The sequence below is a fragment of the Podarcis vaucheri genome (genome assembly GCF_965113315.1).
Source record: "Podarcis vaucheri genome assembly, chromosome: 4".
Lineage (NCBI taxonomy): Eukaryota > Metazoa > Chordata > Lepidosauria > Squamata > Lacertidae > Podarcis > Podarcis vaucheri.
In genome coordinates this window covers 68,250,039-68,268,514 of record NC_138762.1, presented here as the reverse complement: position 1 = coordinate 68,268,514, position 18,476 = coordinate 68,250,039, and the positions used below count along the sequence as shown (strand labels likewise).

General features: G+C 43.3%; 1 protein-coding gene across 4 annotated transcripts in view; it reads left to right on the top strand.

Annotated features, from left to right (window-relative positions):
* NHS (NHS actin remodeling regulator) overlaps positions 1–18,476 on the top strand; it is a 247,781-nt gene that overhangs the window by 186,064 nt on the left and 43,241 nt on the right. The window contains exon 1 of one of the 4 annotated variants that reach the window (XM_082220853.1): positions 12,235–12,332. The exons of the other annotated variants lie outside the window; for them this stretch is intronic. Coding sequence (XP_082076979.1) covers positions 12,281–12,332 — 52 coding nt within the window. The 5' untranslated portion in view covers positions 12,235–12,280. Of the gene's footprint in view, positions 1–12,234; positions 12,333–18,476 lie in introns of those variants that run through there. 4 annotated transcript variants of the gene reach the window in all.

The following is an 18,476-nucleotide window of genomic DNA, read 5'->3' as shown; positions in this document are numbered from 1 at the left end:
TGTGTTGTCTATATTTGCTTTCCTTTTTCAGACATAGAGCAGGGCAGGGGATCGTTCACAGGTGAGATAACCTGTTATTAAAATCCTGAGGAAATGCATTCTGTGTTCTATGCTGACCGGTGCTATGCTTCTCTTTGGATCGGACTCCAGAGCTCACAGTTGTGGCATGGAAGGCACTTATCACAGAACACAGATACATCCTCTTTGGAATGCAGCGTAGAGTCACTTTTGGAGATAGCTGATCACTTCAGTATGGGGCTACTCCTATCCCTGTCCCTAGCAGAATACGTTAGGTATGAACATAGGTTCTCTGCTACTATTTTCTGAGCCAGCCACCTTGCTATTGAGGATAGCTCAAGGCAAAGGCTAGGCTACCTAGGGCCCAGGAGAAGGACAGGTTAGTCTCTCCTTTGGCCAGAGTTGTCACACAGGCTGAATCCTTTTCTGTGGCTCTCTGGATGCTGCCAGTCCACTCTCTATGTCCTGACCACCCATCTGGCAACCAACCACCTCGTTTGTTGTATGTGGTGAGAAGAGGTAGAGAAGGCATGGGGGGGCATAGACAAGAGAGGAAGGGCTATTCAGTCATGTGATGCTGAAAACTCCACCTACTTTTGGCTGTGGCTCCACCCACCACCTGATCTGTTTCTGCCCATGATCAGCTGCAGCCCTGACTGACTTTAACCTTCAATCAGTGACCTTTTCTCAGAAAAAGGTTCCTCACTGCTGCGCTAGAGGAAGACTCCCATTGAGGCATGAAACATTTGTATCCATCCTAAAGAGTGTTGGGGAAATAAAAGCTGAGTGCTGAAAATCTCTTGTTATTGTTTTTGCTGGTGGGAAATCATAGACATTGAAACAAATGTTTTCCTTTCTGAAACAAGTCCCAGTGGGTTTTGATTAATGATGGTTTTGGTTGTTGTGGTTATTTAAGTTTGGCTTGTTGCTTGGTCAGTTTCCAGCACATCCCTTTGCTGAGATGCTGGGAGCTTGTAAGATGGGGCATGGGGAGGCCATGATCTTGTTTTCAAGAAGCAATTTCTCTGTGACTCTGAAGACCAAACTTGTCAAACACTGATCAGAAGAAGGAAACAAATGCCTTGGGGTAGGGCGAGTGGCCAGGGGCCTTCATGGAAACATTTCTCTCTCTCCTTGCTTGATGGAATCCATGGCTGGCCAACAGGAAATTGTGATTTACATTTTCAGCACACAGAAAATTACCCTTCTTGCAAGCACCCTGCCCTCTGTCTAAAAGTAGCTGAGGATGGCCTCTAGCTATTAACTCTGATTGCCACCCCCCTGATAGCCTCTCTGGTAATTTAGAGGTGGGTAATTAATTCTGAACTAAGAATGCGCCTGGGAACCTACACCTGGATAAACTCAGCTGAAATGGGCTTTCATGTTAAAAGCCTTTTAATACAGAAATGAGCTGGAGGGGTGTTTCATTTGTTTTTGTTCTTGCTGTATGTTTTGCCCTCAGTCCTGCATTTCCTGCCTGAAAGCAGGAAATAGTTGAACAAGCTAAGGATCTTATGAGAGAGGCAGAGACCTGAATCCCTTTCCTGATTTGCATGTTGCATTCTAGCTCTTATTTACTTGGGTGACTGTTTGAGGCACAACCAACACCTCTGGTCTGCGCTTTCCTTTTTGACTGAATAGTCTGAGATTTCTGAGAATAAATTGGGAATTAAAGTCATCAGATCTTAAGGAAAGGAAAATCTGTGTGCGTGGAATAAAAGAGTAGAAGACCTGTGGTGGGAGAAAGAGCTCTCAAAATTCTCCTGCCTGCAGAGCAGCCAAAAGCAACAAAATATTGTTACTAAATTCTGCAATCTTATCGACAATCCAAACTATATAGCTGGTTTCTCTTTCTCCCCCTCCCCCCCGCATGTTCTTAGGTTCTGCACCACACTGGGGACTCAGCAAACAGAATTTTAAATGTGTTATAAGCATGCAACACCAGATGGTGCTGTAGAGCACAAAACTTTTCTATGTGATTTTACATTGGGCCTCCCCTTTTGTTATAACAATTTAATTTATGACTTATTTATAGTGGGTTTTTCCTGTGTGTAGATCCACTCTAGGTTAATTGAAAGAATGGGGTTGGATTTCTCATTAGTTGCAGAAGATCAGGAGAGGGGGTTCTTCTTTCCTGATATGAAATCTACAACATTTTTTAGAATGCCATTTCTTATTTATTTATTTATTTATTTATTTATTTATTTAGAGCGTTTGTATGCCGCTGTTCAGCCAAAAAGGCTCCCACTGTGGCATACATGAAATCAAAACTAAGACAGTCCCTACCTGTAGGCTTACATTCTAATAAATAAGTAGATCAGAATACAGGGCTTTCTTTCTTTTTCAGCCGGAACTTATAGGAACTCGATTCCGGCACCTGTCAGCTGAGTGCCATTCCCATTGTAAGAGAACAAGGGAGGTGTTCATGGTGAGTTCCATGAAAAATAGCACTGTGAAACTACCAACACTCAAGGGGAAAGGGACCAGGAGGCAAGAGGAAAATAAAAACTCAAAACTCAGGCACCGATTTCTAGGCAGTTGTTCCTACATTGACCAGCTGGCATAGCTGACAAAATGTCTGCTTCCAGTTGAGGGAGAAGAGGCATGATGGAGCTGGCCTGTTGCAGCAGCAGAGCCAGTGGAGTAAGCTCTGCTTCTCTGCTCTCTCAGTGCTGGAATGGCTGCCTCCCGACAAGAGCTTTCCTGATTTGATTTTTATTTAATGGATAAGCATGTGCATATGATAATAACATCCTTACTTATTCAAGTCTTTGGGGTGGAGGGGCAGAAAAGTCAAACAAAAGGAAATAATGTGTTGCTAATTTGAGAGATGGCACTGATAGTGTGGTTTTTTTATTTTAAAAAAATCAGTGAGCAGTGAAGTGCTGACTTGGAGCAATATCTTCATGTATGTATATATTCGATGTGAATCAATTGCTCTCTGTCACATCATCGACGTTTACTGCTTTCAGAGACGCAAACCGCCTATCTATTGCCATCTAGTGGCTGAAAAACAAGTTCTTCATAAAAGGTAGAGTGATGGTATCCAAAAACAGCAGTTGTGTAATACTGTTAATTAGGAACAATTGGAAACAATGCAAAGTAGTTCATCCTGATAAAGGACAACTGCTTTTTTTTTCTAACTCCCCACCCTACCTGCCCTTTTTGTCTGCTTTGGAAAAAACGATTGTATCTTTCAGTCCTGGTTTTCTGGCCATACTCAAAAAGTGGAAAGGAGTACTCTTCCAGTCGGAAATGTGATCCAGCTCTTTAATCAGAGGACCACAAATTGATAGGAGAGAGTGCAAACATTAGAACTCTGCTGACCCCTTAGAAAGCTTACTCAAGCTTTCTCAGAAAACAAGCCAGTCTTGGAGGCCTAATGGGGACGCTTGGAGTGTGTTTAAATGTAGACGCAAGAGCTACACTTTTCTACAGCAAGCAGTATGCACAGCATTCAATTGCTAATAAGTCTGACATTTCTTTAAAGGGGGAAGGGAAAGAGGGCATGATAAAAGTCTGTTTTTGTATATGAAATTACTGTGCTCAGTTTAGTATTTTTTTTTGCTGAGTGGACTAGAATAGAATAGATTATTCTTAGGTCTACTCTATATTTTTGGGTGCTTCCAGGTGACCTGTTTGTTGAGCATCCTGATTAATTTGCAGGGATGCATTTGCTCCTGAATGAACATTCATTCTGATTTGTTTGTGGGGAGGTTAGATGATATTGACTCAAAGCAAGGATTAGGGTATTCCACACATTCCAATGTGTTTTCCTGTCACTTTCTCCATGGCAAAAACTCGGATCAGGAGGCCTTGAGCAACAAACCTGCTTCCCCAAAGATCTATGATAATTGTGCAGCCTGGATTTCCTAGTATGTGACTGAATCCCAGCCAAAAAATAGTGACGGTCTGGAAGTGCCCTGTGTGTGTGTGTGTCTTACACTGTTTTAAGGAATGTGTTAAACTGAGAGCACTGCAGCTGCTGTTTATTTTAGCAGCTCAGAATATAGCAGTCTAGAACATGCGACTTGCAGAATTTTTTTGAGATAATATTAGAACTGTGTGGCGGAGAATACTTTGGGTAGAAACTGACAGGAGGTTGAGTTTGCATGCAAAAATGTGTCTGCATTTGTATTGGAATTGTGATAAAGATGGCTTTTTAAGATCTCTTGTTTGCCACCTTGGACTCCTTTGGGAGTAAGGGAGAGGGATATAAGATGAATGAATGAAGTCTTTGTGATGCCAGCGGTAAGCTGCAGAGGCTGTTGTGTGTTGTCTCGGCACTAGCTTCAGTGCTGGTTGCGCCAATAAGAGAAAGAGCCTTCTCTGTGGTGGCACCCAAATTGTGGAAATCCTGCTTCAGAAACTTAGTCTTCAACTATGCATTGCATGGGGTTGGACTAGATGACCCTGATGGTCCCTTCCCACTCTGCAATTCCATGATTCTAGGTGAGGGCTTCTGCTTAGGCAAATATTTGCTTTGCCTTCTGGTTGATTTCTCTTTTAGTCTCCCTCCTGTGTTTGCTTTGTGATCCCTCTCTGCTGTCCTTATAAATTTAAAGTATTGCAAACCACCTTGAGCACTGTTGTCAGAGTGATAAGTTGGAGCAATAGTTCCATAAAAATAAATATAATAAATACATTTCCACATGTCTACCCCCATACTTTTGGTAAGACCTGGTCGTGCTGTATTCACTTAACAAGAAATATCCATGCCATCACATCCAAGATCCAGAAGGATCCAAAAAAGAACAGAAGTGAGTGATCAGTGCAGTTGTATTTCTCCATTTTTAATTATAAGGTGTTGTTAGTCTCCTATTTTGGATATATAGCTGCTGACACTCAGCACTCAGAATCAGTCATATTTATTTGTTGGTGTTACGGTAGTTAGTTCAGCACCAGACCTGACCACAAACCTGAAGCTAACATATCATACATAGTGAAGCATGGGGAAAGAACGCCCATTAACCTAACATTTATCAGCTTATGTATTCATGTAATGTTGGTGCTTTTGATTCATATTTGATTCTTACACCCCCAAAGACCAGTAGACAAGGTCTGGATTTTTGCAGTTTGTGAGTCGACCATTAGGGAGTTGCTTGAATGTGTCGCCCATTCATGTCACTGTTACACGCTGCTTCTGTTCCTACATTTTCATTTCATAAATCCATTCGTGCAAGCTGCGTTTCGTCTACCAAAAAAGTCATGTGACGTGGGAGCCTTCAGGGATGTATGCAGCTGATGCAGCATAAACAGGCAAGTGGGGTGTCCCTCATCGGGGTCCTTGGCTTACTAGCCAGCTTCTGTCTGTGCTTGCTACCAACTGCCCCATCCATCCCATCTTCTTTCCATCACTGGCAAATGCAGAAGGTTTATGCAGAGGGGGGCGGAGCAGGACTTTCCTTCATTAGGAGCAAAGGCAGCCCTATTACACTGAGTCAGATCATTGGTCTATAAGGCTCAGTTCTGTAGACGTTGACAAGTAGCCTCTCTCCAGGGTCTCCTACAGGAATCTTCCCCTTCTTCATCTGGCTGTGCCAGAGACTGGATTTCAGAACTTGCACATGCAGAGCATGTTCTCTTCCCCTCCGCTGTGACACCTTCCCTGTGGCTAGGGCATAGGACAGAAAGTCTAACAGGTAGACATCTAGCCCTCCAGAAGTTTATAGGCTGCAGTTTCTATATACCCAAGCATAGTCAGTGGTCCAGGATGATGGGAATCCAATGATGTCTGTCATGCACCAGGTTCTGGAAGCCTGTACAAAACAGATTCTCATTTGCAGTTTCTTAACTGGTCTGGACAAATAACAGACAACCCCCACATTTCTCCCACAGAGGCACAAGTGAGAGCTTAAGGGGCCAGATGTGTGCTGCTGTGCAGCCTTCTTGCCGGGAGATCTTGCTGGGGCATACGACTCTGGTGATTTGTCTCATAGGCGGTCATTGGCCTTAAGCAAACCATTGTTTCTGAGCCAGACCCTCACAGCTCCACTGCTTTACAGAATCACTGTTAAGAGTTCTTTTATATATACAGTGGTACCTCAGGTTAAGTAATTCATTCCGGAGGTCTCTTCTTAACCTGAAACTGTTCTTAAGCTGAAGCACCACTTTAGCTAATGGGGCCTCCTGCTGCTGCCGCACCTCCAGAGCACAATTTCTGTTCTCATCCTGAAGCAAAGTTCTTAATCCGAGGTACTATTTCTGGGTTAGCGGAGTATGTAACCTGAAGCATATGTAACCTGAAGCATATGTAACCCAAGGTACCACTGTAATGGTTTAATGCCAGCTCTTTGTTTTTCTCTTTGCTGGAACATAATGTACAATAAAGCAATAGTTCATTTAAATACAACTTAAAAGTAAGAATGTGCAGTATGCTAAGAACGTAACTACATCAGCTAGGTGAGGGATGCCACTCTAGTCATATGCTTGGAGGAACCACCATGATTTTAACAGGTGTTGAAACTCCATCAATGCTGGAGCTGCTCACATATGTGAGGGGAGGGAATTTTAGAGTCAGAATGCCACAGCGGAGAATATCCTCTTGCAAGTGGCCACACACCATCTGAGGACTGTGGCCCTGTGAGAAGAGCATCTCCCCCCATGATCTCAGAGTCTAGCCAGGGGCGTAAGGGACCAGGTAGTCTTTCAGCGGTGGGGAGATGAAAGACTATGACTATTGGCCATGGTGGCTGCAGATGATGGGCGTTGGAGTCCAGCCACACCTGGAGGACCACAGGTTCCCCACACCTGAAGTACTGTGAGAGTGTACATGAACATTCATGTGCTGTATGAATTATAAGCACCATTTTAAAATGTAAATAAAATTCATCTATTTTTAGAAGTCTATGAATAGGAGATTATTTGAATCTAACACACAGAGGGGGAGCCCCTTCCAACCAGTGAACAGATTATAAAGAGCCCAAAGGAATTTAGGGTGGGGGGGGATTTATACCAACCAGAACAACTTCACTATAAACAGAGACTGTCTTTGTAACAAGAGTGGTAATTAGCAAATTGTATACTGTAGTAGTGGGTATGGCCTGAAATAAACAACCAGCTATTTAACAAAAAGAAACAAGAAGGTTGTTTCTTTTCACAGCTGTGTTGTTTTCAGAATTCTGGATATATAATTAAGCCAGTATTAACCGAGTTTCTGCCTTATACTTGTTCTTTGAAAATTCTGTGGGGAAACCTTCAAAATCTACAAACTCCAGGCCTGCATTTATATCACCAATGAGTCTTTCTAGAGCAGCATTTTTTTAAAAATAATGTATCTGGGGCACAGGGTTAACATGGGAAGGCACATTCAAATCATATACTAAAAAATATACATGCACAGTTTTTATTTCATTTCATTTCATTTCTCAGCTCCTGGAACAAAGGAACAGGCAACATCTCTGCAACTACGAAATAATCTAGTTAAGACTTCATCCTCAGGCCCCTCCCACTGCTTTCCCTAAAGTGTCAATCAGAGCTCAAAGATGGGTAGGGCTGTTCTTTCTGGGCAAGAGTGGTACTTCTGGGATTTCCTTGTGGAATCCCTGTGGAATCCTTAATCTCTCCCTTGAGATGATGTCACTGCCCATATATGGGCAGACAGAAGGATCAATGCTGTCTTCCCAACCTGAGGGGCATAAACTGATGGATGAATCACTGACAGATGCTGGATAGACAGAGGCTTATTTTTTCAAGGCTTATTTCAATACCTCTCATAGCACACAGGTCAGGGATTCCTGATTAAAGTAGAGAGAAGTTCAAAAGCTCCAATGTGACATGATGATTTTTTTTTAATGCTTCCTTTTTATTGACAGCTTTGACTAATACATAGAAACAGAAACATAATCACATACAATTTTGACACTGTATAATTTATTATTTTTATTTTCAAATCAAGGAGCCAACTACATCTGTGTAATTCTCTTATTTGTTCAAAGACCCTGATGGTTGTCCCAGCTGGATTGATCCTGGGATCTTCAACATACAATGCAGGAGCAATTGTGATAGTTTTCGGTCTATAACAGGAATGCAAATCAAAGCAGGAGAGTTGGTAGATATCACATGCTGGATCCAATGGTGGCTGTTGCCCATTGCGTCTGGTAGGGCAGAAGGTGAGGAGGCCAATGGTAGGTGGCGGTAGAGCCATTGACAGATTAGCCAACTAATTCTACCTCTGCTGAGTTCTATGAGGGCAACACTGAGACTAAGGAGGAGGAAGCCGATTGTCAGAGCCACCCTTTGGACTGGTTGTATATAAGAAGCCAGGTGAGTTCACAAGAATCAACACTGAGGTTGGTAAGAGCAGTGGCTCATTTGCCCTAACGGACTAGCCTCCACTGGCTATGCAGCTGACAGAGGCAGAAAGTAATGGGTGAGGAGGGCATTAAGCAGCTAGTTGTACCTTTGATCCTATGTGAACAGCATGCCTGCTTTTCCTTATTAGTACAGTGGCACCTCAAGTTACATAGGCTTCAGGTTACAGACTCCGCTAACCCAGAAATAGTACCTCGGGTTAAGAACTTTGCTTCAGGATGAGAACAGAAATCATGCTCCAGCAGCGCAGCAGCAGCAGGAGGCACCATTAGCTAAAGTGGTGCTTCAGGTTAAGAACAGTTTCAGGTTAAGAATAGACCTCCGGAACAAATTAAGTACTTAACCCGAGGTACCACTGTAGTAGTAGTAGTAATAGTAGTACCCTGCCCATCTGACTGGGTTGCCCCATCCACTCTGCTTCCGACAGACACAGAAAAGCATAATAAGACATCAAACATTTAAAACTTCCCTATACAAGGCTGCCTTCAGATGTCTTCTGAAAATGATATAGCTGTTTATCTGCTTGACATTGGATAGGAGGGTGTTCCACAGGGTGGGTGCCACTACTGAGAAGGTCCTCTGCCTGGTTCCCTATAACTTCATTTCTTGCAGTGAGGGAACCACCAGAAGATGCTTGGAGGAGGACCTCAGTGTCCGGGCTGAATGATGGGGGTGGAGATGCTCCTTCAGGTATACAGGTGCAAGGCTATTTAGGGCTTTAAAGTTCAGCACCAACTCTTTGAATTGTGCTCAGAAATGTTCAAATGAACTTTCCTCTTGTTTCTGTTTTTTAACTTCTTTGGTCTGCTTGTTATCCCCTTTCCATTTATCACCCATCACATTTTGTTCATATGCGTTTTCTCTGTGTTTTCTTACCCTTGTAATTTCATTTCTGAAACCCTTTGCTTTTTGCATCACTCACAGTTCATATTTTACTTCTTCTCTGAGAGTGAGTGTGCAGCCAGGCACCCTTTAACCCCCAGCTAATCTGCATGCTGAACTCTGGAAGGTTCAGATGCAGAGTTAGGCAGTGAAAGGGAAGCCACTATAGATACTGACAGCAAACCCTCTCCAAGGTCGCCAGCAGACTAGAATTACCTAATCAAAAAGTGCAAGACCTTTATGTCCTCTCCCAGTGACACAATCCACATTAAAGTTGGAGATATTCACTCGTGTGTGCCCTCGGGCAGTTTCTACTGCAGTTGAAAACTGCAGTAGGAACACCCTAGAGTTAAATACAGCATGAGCCAATCTTGGTGGTAGCAGAAGAGTCTCATATTGTGTGGCTGATATCGTTGTGTGATTATTCTGCCCAGCTGGGGAGTTTTGCGCTCATTTTTAATAGTGGCAATAGTCGTGCCAAAATAAACCTAGTTTGTTGATGGTGCTGGGAACTGTAGCTTTGTGAGAGGTAACCTACAGTTCCCAGGTTTCTTTGGGGAAGCTATGTTTCATAAATGTGCCTTAAATATATGGTACTGATGGACTGGCGATGAATGAGCACTTTCTTCCTCCTCTTTCAAGGTTGAAGTTAGAATGGCAAGACAAGGATGAGACCAATCTTTTCAAAACATTGACTAAAGGCTTGGGGTGAAAGATGTTTCACAGGGATGTTGGGCTAGTCTCTTAAGAGCCATAAAAGCTAAAGAAAGGATGTTAAAAATCAATCGATGTTTTACAAGGAAGCAGTGTAAAGGTTTTAGGGCTGCAGTAATTATGTCGCTGTGTGTGTCTGTGAGATGGTAGCTCCTCTTTCCTGAGTGTGTTGCCTCCTACACAGGAATGCCCTAAATAAAAAACAAACTCCATAATGATTGCACTACCTTGGCAGTGCCATGAAAAAACAATATTGTTGCCTTCCTCTTCACTGTCATTGTCTTCTCCTTTCACACTTTGCTCGCGTTGTACTTACTATGTTGAAGTGTGCAGTGACCAATTGGACCAACAAACTCAGTATCACAAGGAGAGTGTCTTCAGGGGGTGTTGACCAGAATAAAAGAAATTCTTCTGAAGAAAATACGTTGCCCCATAGTAGAGGTCAAGGGTGGGGTGTGGAACATAATCTGTAGGGGTGGACAAATGTAGCCTAGCTCATCTCATCCTGTTTCCATATGTGGACATCTTAAAAGCTTATCGTGGCCCATTTCTATGCATATTTTTTTAGGATACTTTTTGGGAAATTCTTTAAAAATCTATGCAGAGAAACAGTCACACACACAAACAAAAACTATGTATGAAGGGTCATTGTACGTACAAAAAGATGCCTGCACCCATGGTGTTCAGATAGGGGATGGGGGACTCTGTCTGTTGCATATGCAGGTATACGGGAAATGATATGCAGTCATTTCCTCAACTGTTTTTGTAAAAAGTGGTTTATGTAGGACAGCAGAGGTGCTGCACTTTCAAAGCTGTTCTAAGCAGTGTTAGAATGTTAAAACAAGGCAAGGGAGAGAGAGCAAGCTTTTGGATTACCTTGTTAAGTGCAGTGATCAAACCAGCCCCCCCCCCCAAGGTTCATAGATCTGCAGACAAAACCAAAAATCTACATTCCATTCTGGGAACTTGCTCAATGAGATGAATGAGGGGGGTGTGCAACAAATTCTGACCTGGCGGAAATTTTCTGACATGTCCACATATCGGCATAGGTAGCCAATATTGGCCTAAGGGAACAGATTCCATGTGGTCACACAGCAGTTTTTGACCACCAGTAGACTGTAGATTTCTTCTCATATGTTCTGGGAAGTTCTGTGGGAATTCCCACCCCCCTTAGCCAAATTGACCTTCCCTCCCCTTCAAGGAAATGTGATTTTCAGCCCTTTTGTGCTTTATAGTTTCCACCCAGCAATTAGACGTTTGTGACCACCTTCTGAGCCTATTAAGATGTTCCCCTGAATGCATGTGATTAAACATGGGAAGGGGGTAGGAACACACACACACACACACACACAAAAGCCCTGCTCCCAACATCCCAAGGCATGCTGGCTCCATTTCAGACCTTCCTCCGTTGAGAGCCAATGCCCTCAGGAATATGGAGGGGTAGGGACTGTGTGTGCTTCCTTTCTTCTCTCAGCCCAAATGTGTTCATCCCAAATGTCTGACCATGACAAAATATGGGGAGAATATTTAGAAAGAGATGGTAGCTGGGGTTTTTATTTAAGCTTATCATACAGTTTTTGCACTTCACAGGTTCCTTCATCCATTGTCCCCAAGTGACGAAAGAGTTGTGAAATGCCTGCTTTGAAGGCTCAATAGCCCTTAATGTAGAAAAGAGAGAAAAAGATAACCCTGAGCAGCATGCCAAAGCAGCAAGATGGGTTCCTCTCCACCCCTCACCCAGATTTAGAGTTTGGTGGTGGAACAACTCTGTCTCACTTTGCAGAGAACAGGCCTTCAAGTTAGAATGGAAGCAGAATGCCAGCACATAGCCTGACATGCTAAAGGCATGAGGATTTCTGCCAGCGTTTCCATTAGATTCATTGTTGTGAACTGCCCTGTGATCTTTGGGTGGAGGGCTGTCTACAAAATTAAATAAATAAATAAATGGCCCCTGATGGGTCCAATAGTCTGAACTCCCAAAATAAATTTCCCAGCATATACCCAATGTGATGCATGTTTTCTGGTAGTAATGTACACATAACAAATCCATGTCAGTAGGTTGTGCTATAGAAGAAAAGGGCCATCCCTCTCCCTCTCTCTCTCTCTCTCTATATATATATATATCAGAGAGATCTGCATAGGCTACCCATACACATATAGTGATTCCCCTTTGCTGCCAGTGATACAGCTGCTGCTGCTGCTGCTGCTTCTGACTGACTCTGACTCTGACTGTGCTGCTGCTGCTGCTGCTGGGAGGGAGGGAGGGAGGGAGAGAGGATGCAGTATCAAGCACCTGCCCTCCATTAGGCCATTGAGACTTATCAGGGATGGGTAGTGCCTGGCCACATCGTGGATGGGCAAATCCCAATGCAAGCTGCAGCGGTACCCAAGGAGAAGATGCACAGGTATGGATTGGGGAGGTGGAGGGGCGTGGAATTGGGTGCCCATAGCAACCAGCAGCCCAGCTAGCTATGCAGCAGGCCTTGCATTATAGCCGGCCTGCTTTGCTGATGGTTTTGTGGCTGTAGAGAGGGTGCCATGCAGTCAGCTTCTCTGCAGTGAGTGTCAGCAATGGAATCGGGGTTCTCTCTCTCTCTCTTTCTGAAAGTCCCTTTTAGTGATGCTTTAGACTAGAGAATGAAGGCTTAGGAGAGCAGCAGGGCGGGGGGAAGAGAGATGCTTCCAAGTATTTCTGCAGTGTGCTCGCAAGCCGGCTTTTCCCTCTCTCTCCTGTAGCTTTGCCGGTCAGAGGATTTTACTGCAACATCTTCTCGGCAGATAAGATAGGCAGGGAATGCTAAATGCAGCCCCAGAATGCTGAATACCCTATGCATTCTCCAGAGGAATGTTCTGGATGGAGCCATGCATTGCTTGCAGCCAGTGCTTCTTTGCACAGCTTGTGATGGCAAGCAAACTCATCTGGTTTCAATAGCATAACAATGAGACATTTTGCTTTTCAGCAAATGCAAGGTTATAAAAATCCAAGCAGTGCTATGTCAGGCCAGAGTCTTTGTGTAAAACTGCCGGGATTCAGACTTTGGCATCACTTGAATTCAATAGATGAGCTCACCGCGGGTAGCTCCCATTCAGAATTATTATTTTTCCCAGTTCCATAGTAAGAGTTGGAATCATGTATTGGTGATGTAATATCCAGAGGGGAGGAGGATAAAAAGAAGATATGTTGCAGTTCTGATACAAGAAAGCTACAACACAGAGAGAGAGAGAGAGAGGAAATAAAAGTGTGTTAAATAAACACACACAGGCAGAATCCAGGCAAGGCGATTTTCTCTCACTGCTGTTTAATGATGAATTTGGTGTGGCATAATCTGTGTTTTATGCATCCTAAGATTGTGACAAACAGGATTTCTTAAGAGATCTCTGGATTTTCTGGGGCCTCTTGACAGTGCATTTTAGCAAAATGATGCTGCAGGAGACTTAACAGAGATGCACTTGCAGTACTGCACTGACATGGCCCGGTGCAGAACCAGGAACTTGGATAGTCGTGTTTCATTGGCCAACTCAGGATGATAAGTGTAGCAGCTTCAGCTCTTTTGGCAAGTGAATGGGGGTGAGGACTAGGGAAGGGAGTGAGTAGATCAGCAGTGACGTCATTTTTAACCAATTCCTTACACAGTTGGGGAATGAAGTTAAAAGGAAAAGCTGCAATCTCTGGGTGACTCTATGCATTGGCTGGAGAATCTAAATGAGCAGGAGTTTCCCCAATGGTAATACATTTTATTTCCTATGTTAATCCACTCCTTCTAATCCTTTTATTCTGGTTAAATCAAATATTTTATTTTATTTTATAATTACAATGTGTTTGCTTGTGGCTTCTTAATTTTTTTTTTGTCTTGCATTGCCTTGTAAGTTTTATCTTAGCAGTCGTAGTAATGTGTTGCTCCTTTCTGTAAGAATCACTGCCACTGGCTCTAAGAGTTTAGTATGCAGCATTTATGCTTACCAGCAAGGTATGGAAATGCAGAAGCTGTCAGGCACTGAGAAATCTCTGGCATGGGAACGAGGCTGTACTTTTCAAATTGCAGGTGGAAGGGAAATTATTTGGGTATTAAAAGCTCAAAGGAATGGCACTAAATCTGTCCTTAAAAAGGGGGGGGGTTCACAAATAAGAAAGGAAAATGTATTTGTGTGTGTGTGTGTGTGTGTGTCCTTAATAGAACTATTCTAATAACCTAAATGAGTACTACTATCCATGGTGGCCCCTTTCCCCAGAGCCTGCTTCTCTCCCCAGCCCTTCCATAAAAGGGTATTGAAGGTGAGGCTGCCCTTTGGCCATTCAGCCACACACCTGGGATTTTCTGAGTGCTTGCACCTAAAAATAAAATGCAATGTTCATGCAGTAGTTTCTGCTAAGGTCATTGTAAGGGGGGGGGATGTCAGACATGGTGGAATGATTGAGCCAAGATGGTGGGCAATTGCTAAGTGGTGCTGGTCTTTGCAATACTTCTGCTACTTTGGCCGATTCTCCCTTTTTCGTGGTTTATTTTTATTTTACATTATTTGGTCTGACACAAGAGCTGCTAATAATGCCTGCCCTGTAAGCCCAATTATGATTTGCAAAACTAGTGCTTGAATCCTCTCTACTCCTCCTGCTGAGGGCTAGATCTGTTTGCTTCTTACTCTGCAAAGGCACAGAGCTGACTCATAGAACCCATTTGGATTTGTGTTGTGTTGCTGATATATATGATACAGAAAATGCCAGTCCATTTATGATGGCAGCAGTAGCTAAGAAGTTAGGAAGGGCTTTTGAGGTGTGTGTGTGTGTGTGTTTACCTTCACAGGAATGCAAAAGGCACAGAGAAAAATTATGAGCACAATAAGAAATGGTGATCGTGATTGACAAATCCTCACCACTTATCCAGGATGCAAAATATTGGACAGGGTTGTGAAATTCATTGCCACCAGTAACCATGCTCAGTAAAAAGGCTGGCTTTGCAGTGATTATGATAATGTTAGAGGCTTGTATCACAGCAAACTCTTCTTTCTGCAGTGTGGTGCATTGTACGACAGGGAGTGGATGCCCCCTAATCGTTCCCTTCTCATATCCTCAATTGCCCTTGGAAGATAGAACAGTATTTTTATTTTTATTTTAAATGGTCGGTTCACAGCTTAGCTTTCAGGTTCCTGTTCTACAGAGGCACCTGTGTTGCCACTTGCTGATTATAATGAAAGCAATAAGAAGGGGCAAGTGTGGTTGCATGGTGACTGAATGGCAGAGGGCAGAATCGCATGTGGGAATGAATGAAGGGGCAACCTCAGTGGGTTCTGCCTCTATAATGCAATTCCCCACCCCCACCAAATACTATCTATGGTTAAATAGACTTTGACTTCCCTGTGATCTTCATACCTCTAGTTTATAAATGATCTGTATTATTACATTCATAAATTAGGTTGACAAGCATTGTGGACGTGGCATATGGAATAATTAATCTGGCTGTGATGGAAGAGTACAGGAAACACTAGGCAATGTTCTCTCACAAATATGACACTGCACAGTCACCTGTAGGGGGAAAATATCCCTTGGGCATTGGGTGTTTCTTATACCAGATGAGCCCATTGGTCCCTCTAGCTCAGTATTGTTGACACTGACTGGGTTTCAGGTAGCAGTGTTTCCCAACCCTCCCTGTTCTTGCTATTTCAGTTATTTTTAGCATTGATGATACAGAGTTCTTGCTACTTGACATTCATGATACCAATATTGTAGATCTGCTCCTACATGATCCTGTTGATGAAAAGGATTGTATGCAGAGTGGGGTTTATATTGAGTAATATCTATTTCTATTTATATTTATTTCTATTTCTATTTCTATTTCTATTTCTATTTCTATCATCTATCAATCATCTATCTATCTGTTTGTCTAATCTCCTGTGATTGGTGTTGCAGCAGTAACTGAGGATGCTCAGTGGAACATATTGGTGAGAAACTCAGAAAAGTATAAAAGCTTAAGGCTGGAAAAGAAATAGGAAATCAAGTACTAGGATGTGCTCATTGGCTGCTCAGAGTAACCTCAGCTGAGTATCTGCAAAGGAAGAAGTCATTCCAGGTTCAGGTCTTTGCGAATGGGCAGTGCAGGAGCAATACATATTTAGAAATTGGTCAAAAGACACTGCATATTTTCTATACCTAGAAAAACCATAGTTGCCTGTGTGATTAACAGCCTTGCAGAAGAAACATGGATTGTTGTTGTAGTGATATTCAGGAAGGTTTCTGAGGACACCAAAAGAAGGCTTACCACTAGCTCTTGAGCAAGTTTGCTTGGATGAGCTATACATTACACATGATCAGTTGAAGTCGCCTGAGGACTGAACCACTTTGGGGAGAGATATATTTTGCACTGCTCCCCCCTGTAAAAAAGAAAATCCCCAAACTTGTGAGATGGGAAATAGCTTGTCAGGGAGAAAGGTTTAACTTAGGTGCCTGCTCATTGCATGTAGGGACATTTGTTGATGTTTTTTTAATATGGCCAAGCATTGAAAAAAATAAACCACCTATCGGTGGTAGTATAGTCTGAATTCTGTCACTTCAGTCCAACACATTCAGTGCAATGTCTATAATGGTCATGAATCCCACTGAGTTCCATCTGATAAATTAATTATCATTGTTTTTGCCAGGGGTGAACCTGATTCTTCACATTTAGACCCAACAAAACGTTGCCTAGATGTTACTTCATGTCACGAGAACTGCTAACCCAGGAAAAGATGTCTTGGTATTGAAACCTTAGTGTCATGACCCAGAGTCCAGCAGTCGGAGGCTGCAGAGTCTCTAGCTAAGGAGCCAAACTAGATGTTGGGCTCTGAATCTGCTATGGGAGACCAGGAGACAACGGAGGCTGAGGAAGCCAATGCTTACCATTGCACCTCACTGTCCAGCAGTGCTGGGATGTGGAAAAGGCCCATTAGGCAAGTTGATGGACTGATTCACTGAATCCCACCCTGTATTAATAGTGGAGAATATGATCTCGTACTTTAGTAGCACCTGAAATATTTATTCCTGCTCCGTGATACTGGCCGCCATTTTTGCCCCTGATGTTAATGCTTAGCCTTATTGGGCTACAATGAAATATGCTGAACGGCTGCTTACAAAAATATCTGTCTGTTAGCAATGATGACACAATTCCCACAGATGGAATTGGCTGAAACCTAGTCAGACGGATGGTTCTAATAATGTACAACTGAAAAGAAAAAAAAACCGGACTATTAATTTTTATTTTTTTCTGTGAATTGGGAATAATGCAACATTACTTGAATTCAGTGGCTGCAAACCTTGGCCCAGCTTGTGGAACATAGCATAGGAGCATATTTTGGGAAGCCAGGCGGGGCAGAGCCAGGAGGGGTAATTTGGGGGCACATGCTTAAAAAGGCTTAGTCTTGCTCTCAACCTCGATTGGGTCAAGTTGCTCACTTGGAGCTATCCATGGTCCTGCAACCTCTGAGCTGCCTTCTCCATGAGATCTGGTATTGGGACAGAACATGGAACGTAGGATAGATTTGCATGCTCATTACCATGTCAAAGTTTGTATTTTGTGTTTACACTTGTTTTCCCCCATCACACATACAGCTATCCATGGTGTATGTGTGATTTTATAGAAACATAAGCTGCCTTACATTGAGTCAGACCAATGGTCCATTTAGCTCAATGTCTCTCCAGCTGTTGTTGGACTACAAGTCCCATCATCTCTGACCACTGATGGGACATCCCTGCTAGCTAGGGATGAGGAGCGTTGTAGTCCAACCACAGCTGGGGATCTAAGTTTGAGAAACACTGGTCTACACAGACTGGCAGCAGCTCTCAGCCAGGGGGTTTTTATAATCCTACCTGGATATGCCAAGGATTGAACCTGGGACCAAAGCTCTACCCCTGAGTGATGGCCCTATGGTTCAGCAACACACAGCAAGGTAGCACAGCATTGGTGAGCAATGGATGTTTTTTTCATAGTGATGTCCGTATCTTTTACCTACAATATCAGAAGGTGCATGCTTCTGAATGTCAGCTGCTGGGAATCACAAGTGATTCAGGTCCTGCCTATGAGCTTCCCATGGCCATCTGGTTGGCCATCGGGACAACAGGATTCTGGGCAAGGTGGACTTTTGGCCTGATCCAGCAGGTATGTTGTTAGTCCATTTTGGAATGGAAGCCAAACGCTGCCAGTCACAGCTAGCAGGGAAAGGCATGCTTAAACTAACCAGAGATTAAACTCAATCTATTCTCTGAATCATCCTAGTGTGCTTCACACAATATGGTTTGCTAGTTATTATTTTACCTGTCCACAGGCAATGCCTCTTAAACATTCCTAATCTTAAATTAGTGTCACTTTGCTAATGGCATAAGAAGGGCAGGATTGACTGCTATCTTCACATTTACGGTTCCACAACCTGCCCTCCAATGGTCCTATTTCAGCCAGGACTGCCATGTTTTTCAGAGTGCCGGCCCCAGGGAAAATGCCAACCTCCAAATGTCCCAGTTGTCAGGATGCATTTGTCTCTCCCTCCTTCCCTCCCTCCCTCCCTCCTTTTCTACCTCAGCTTTTGCA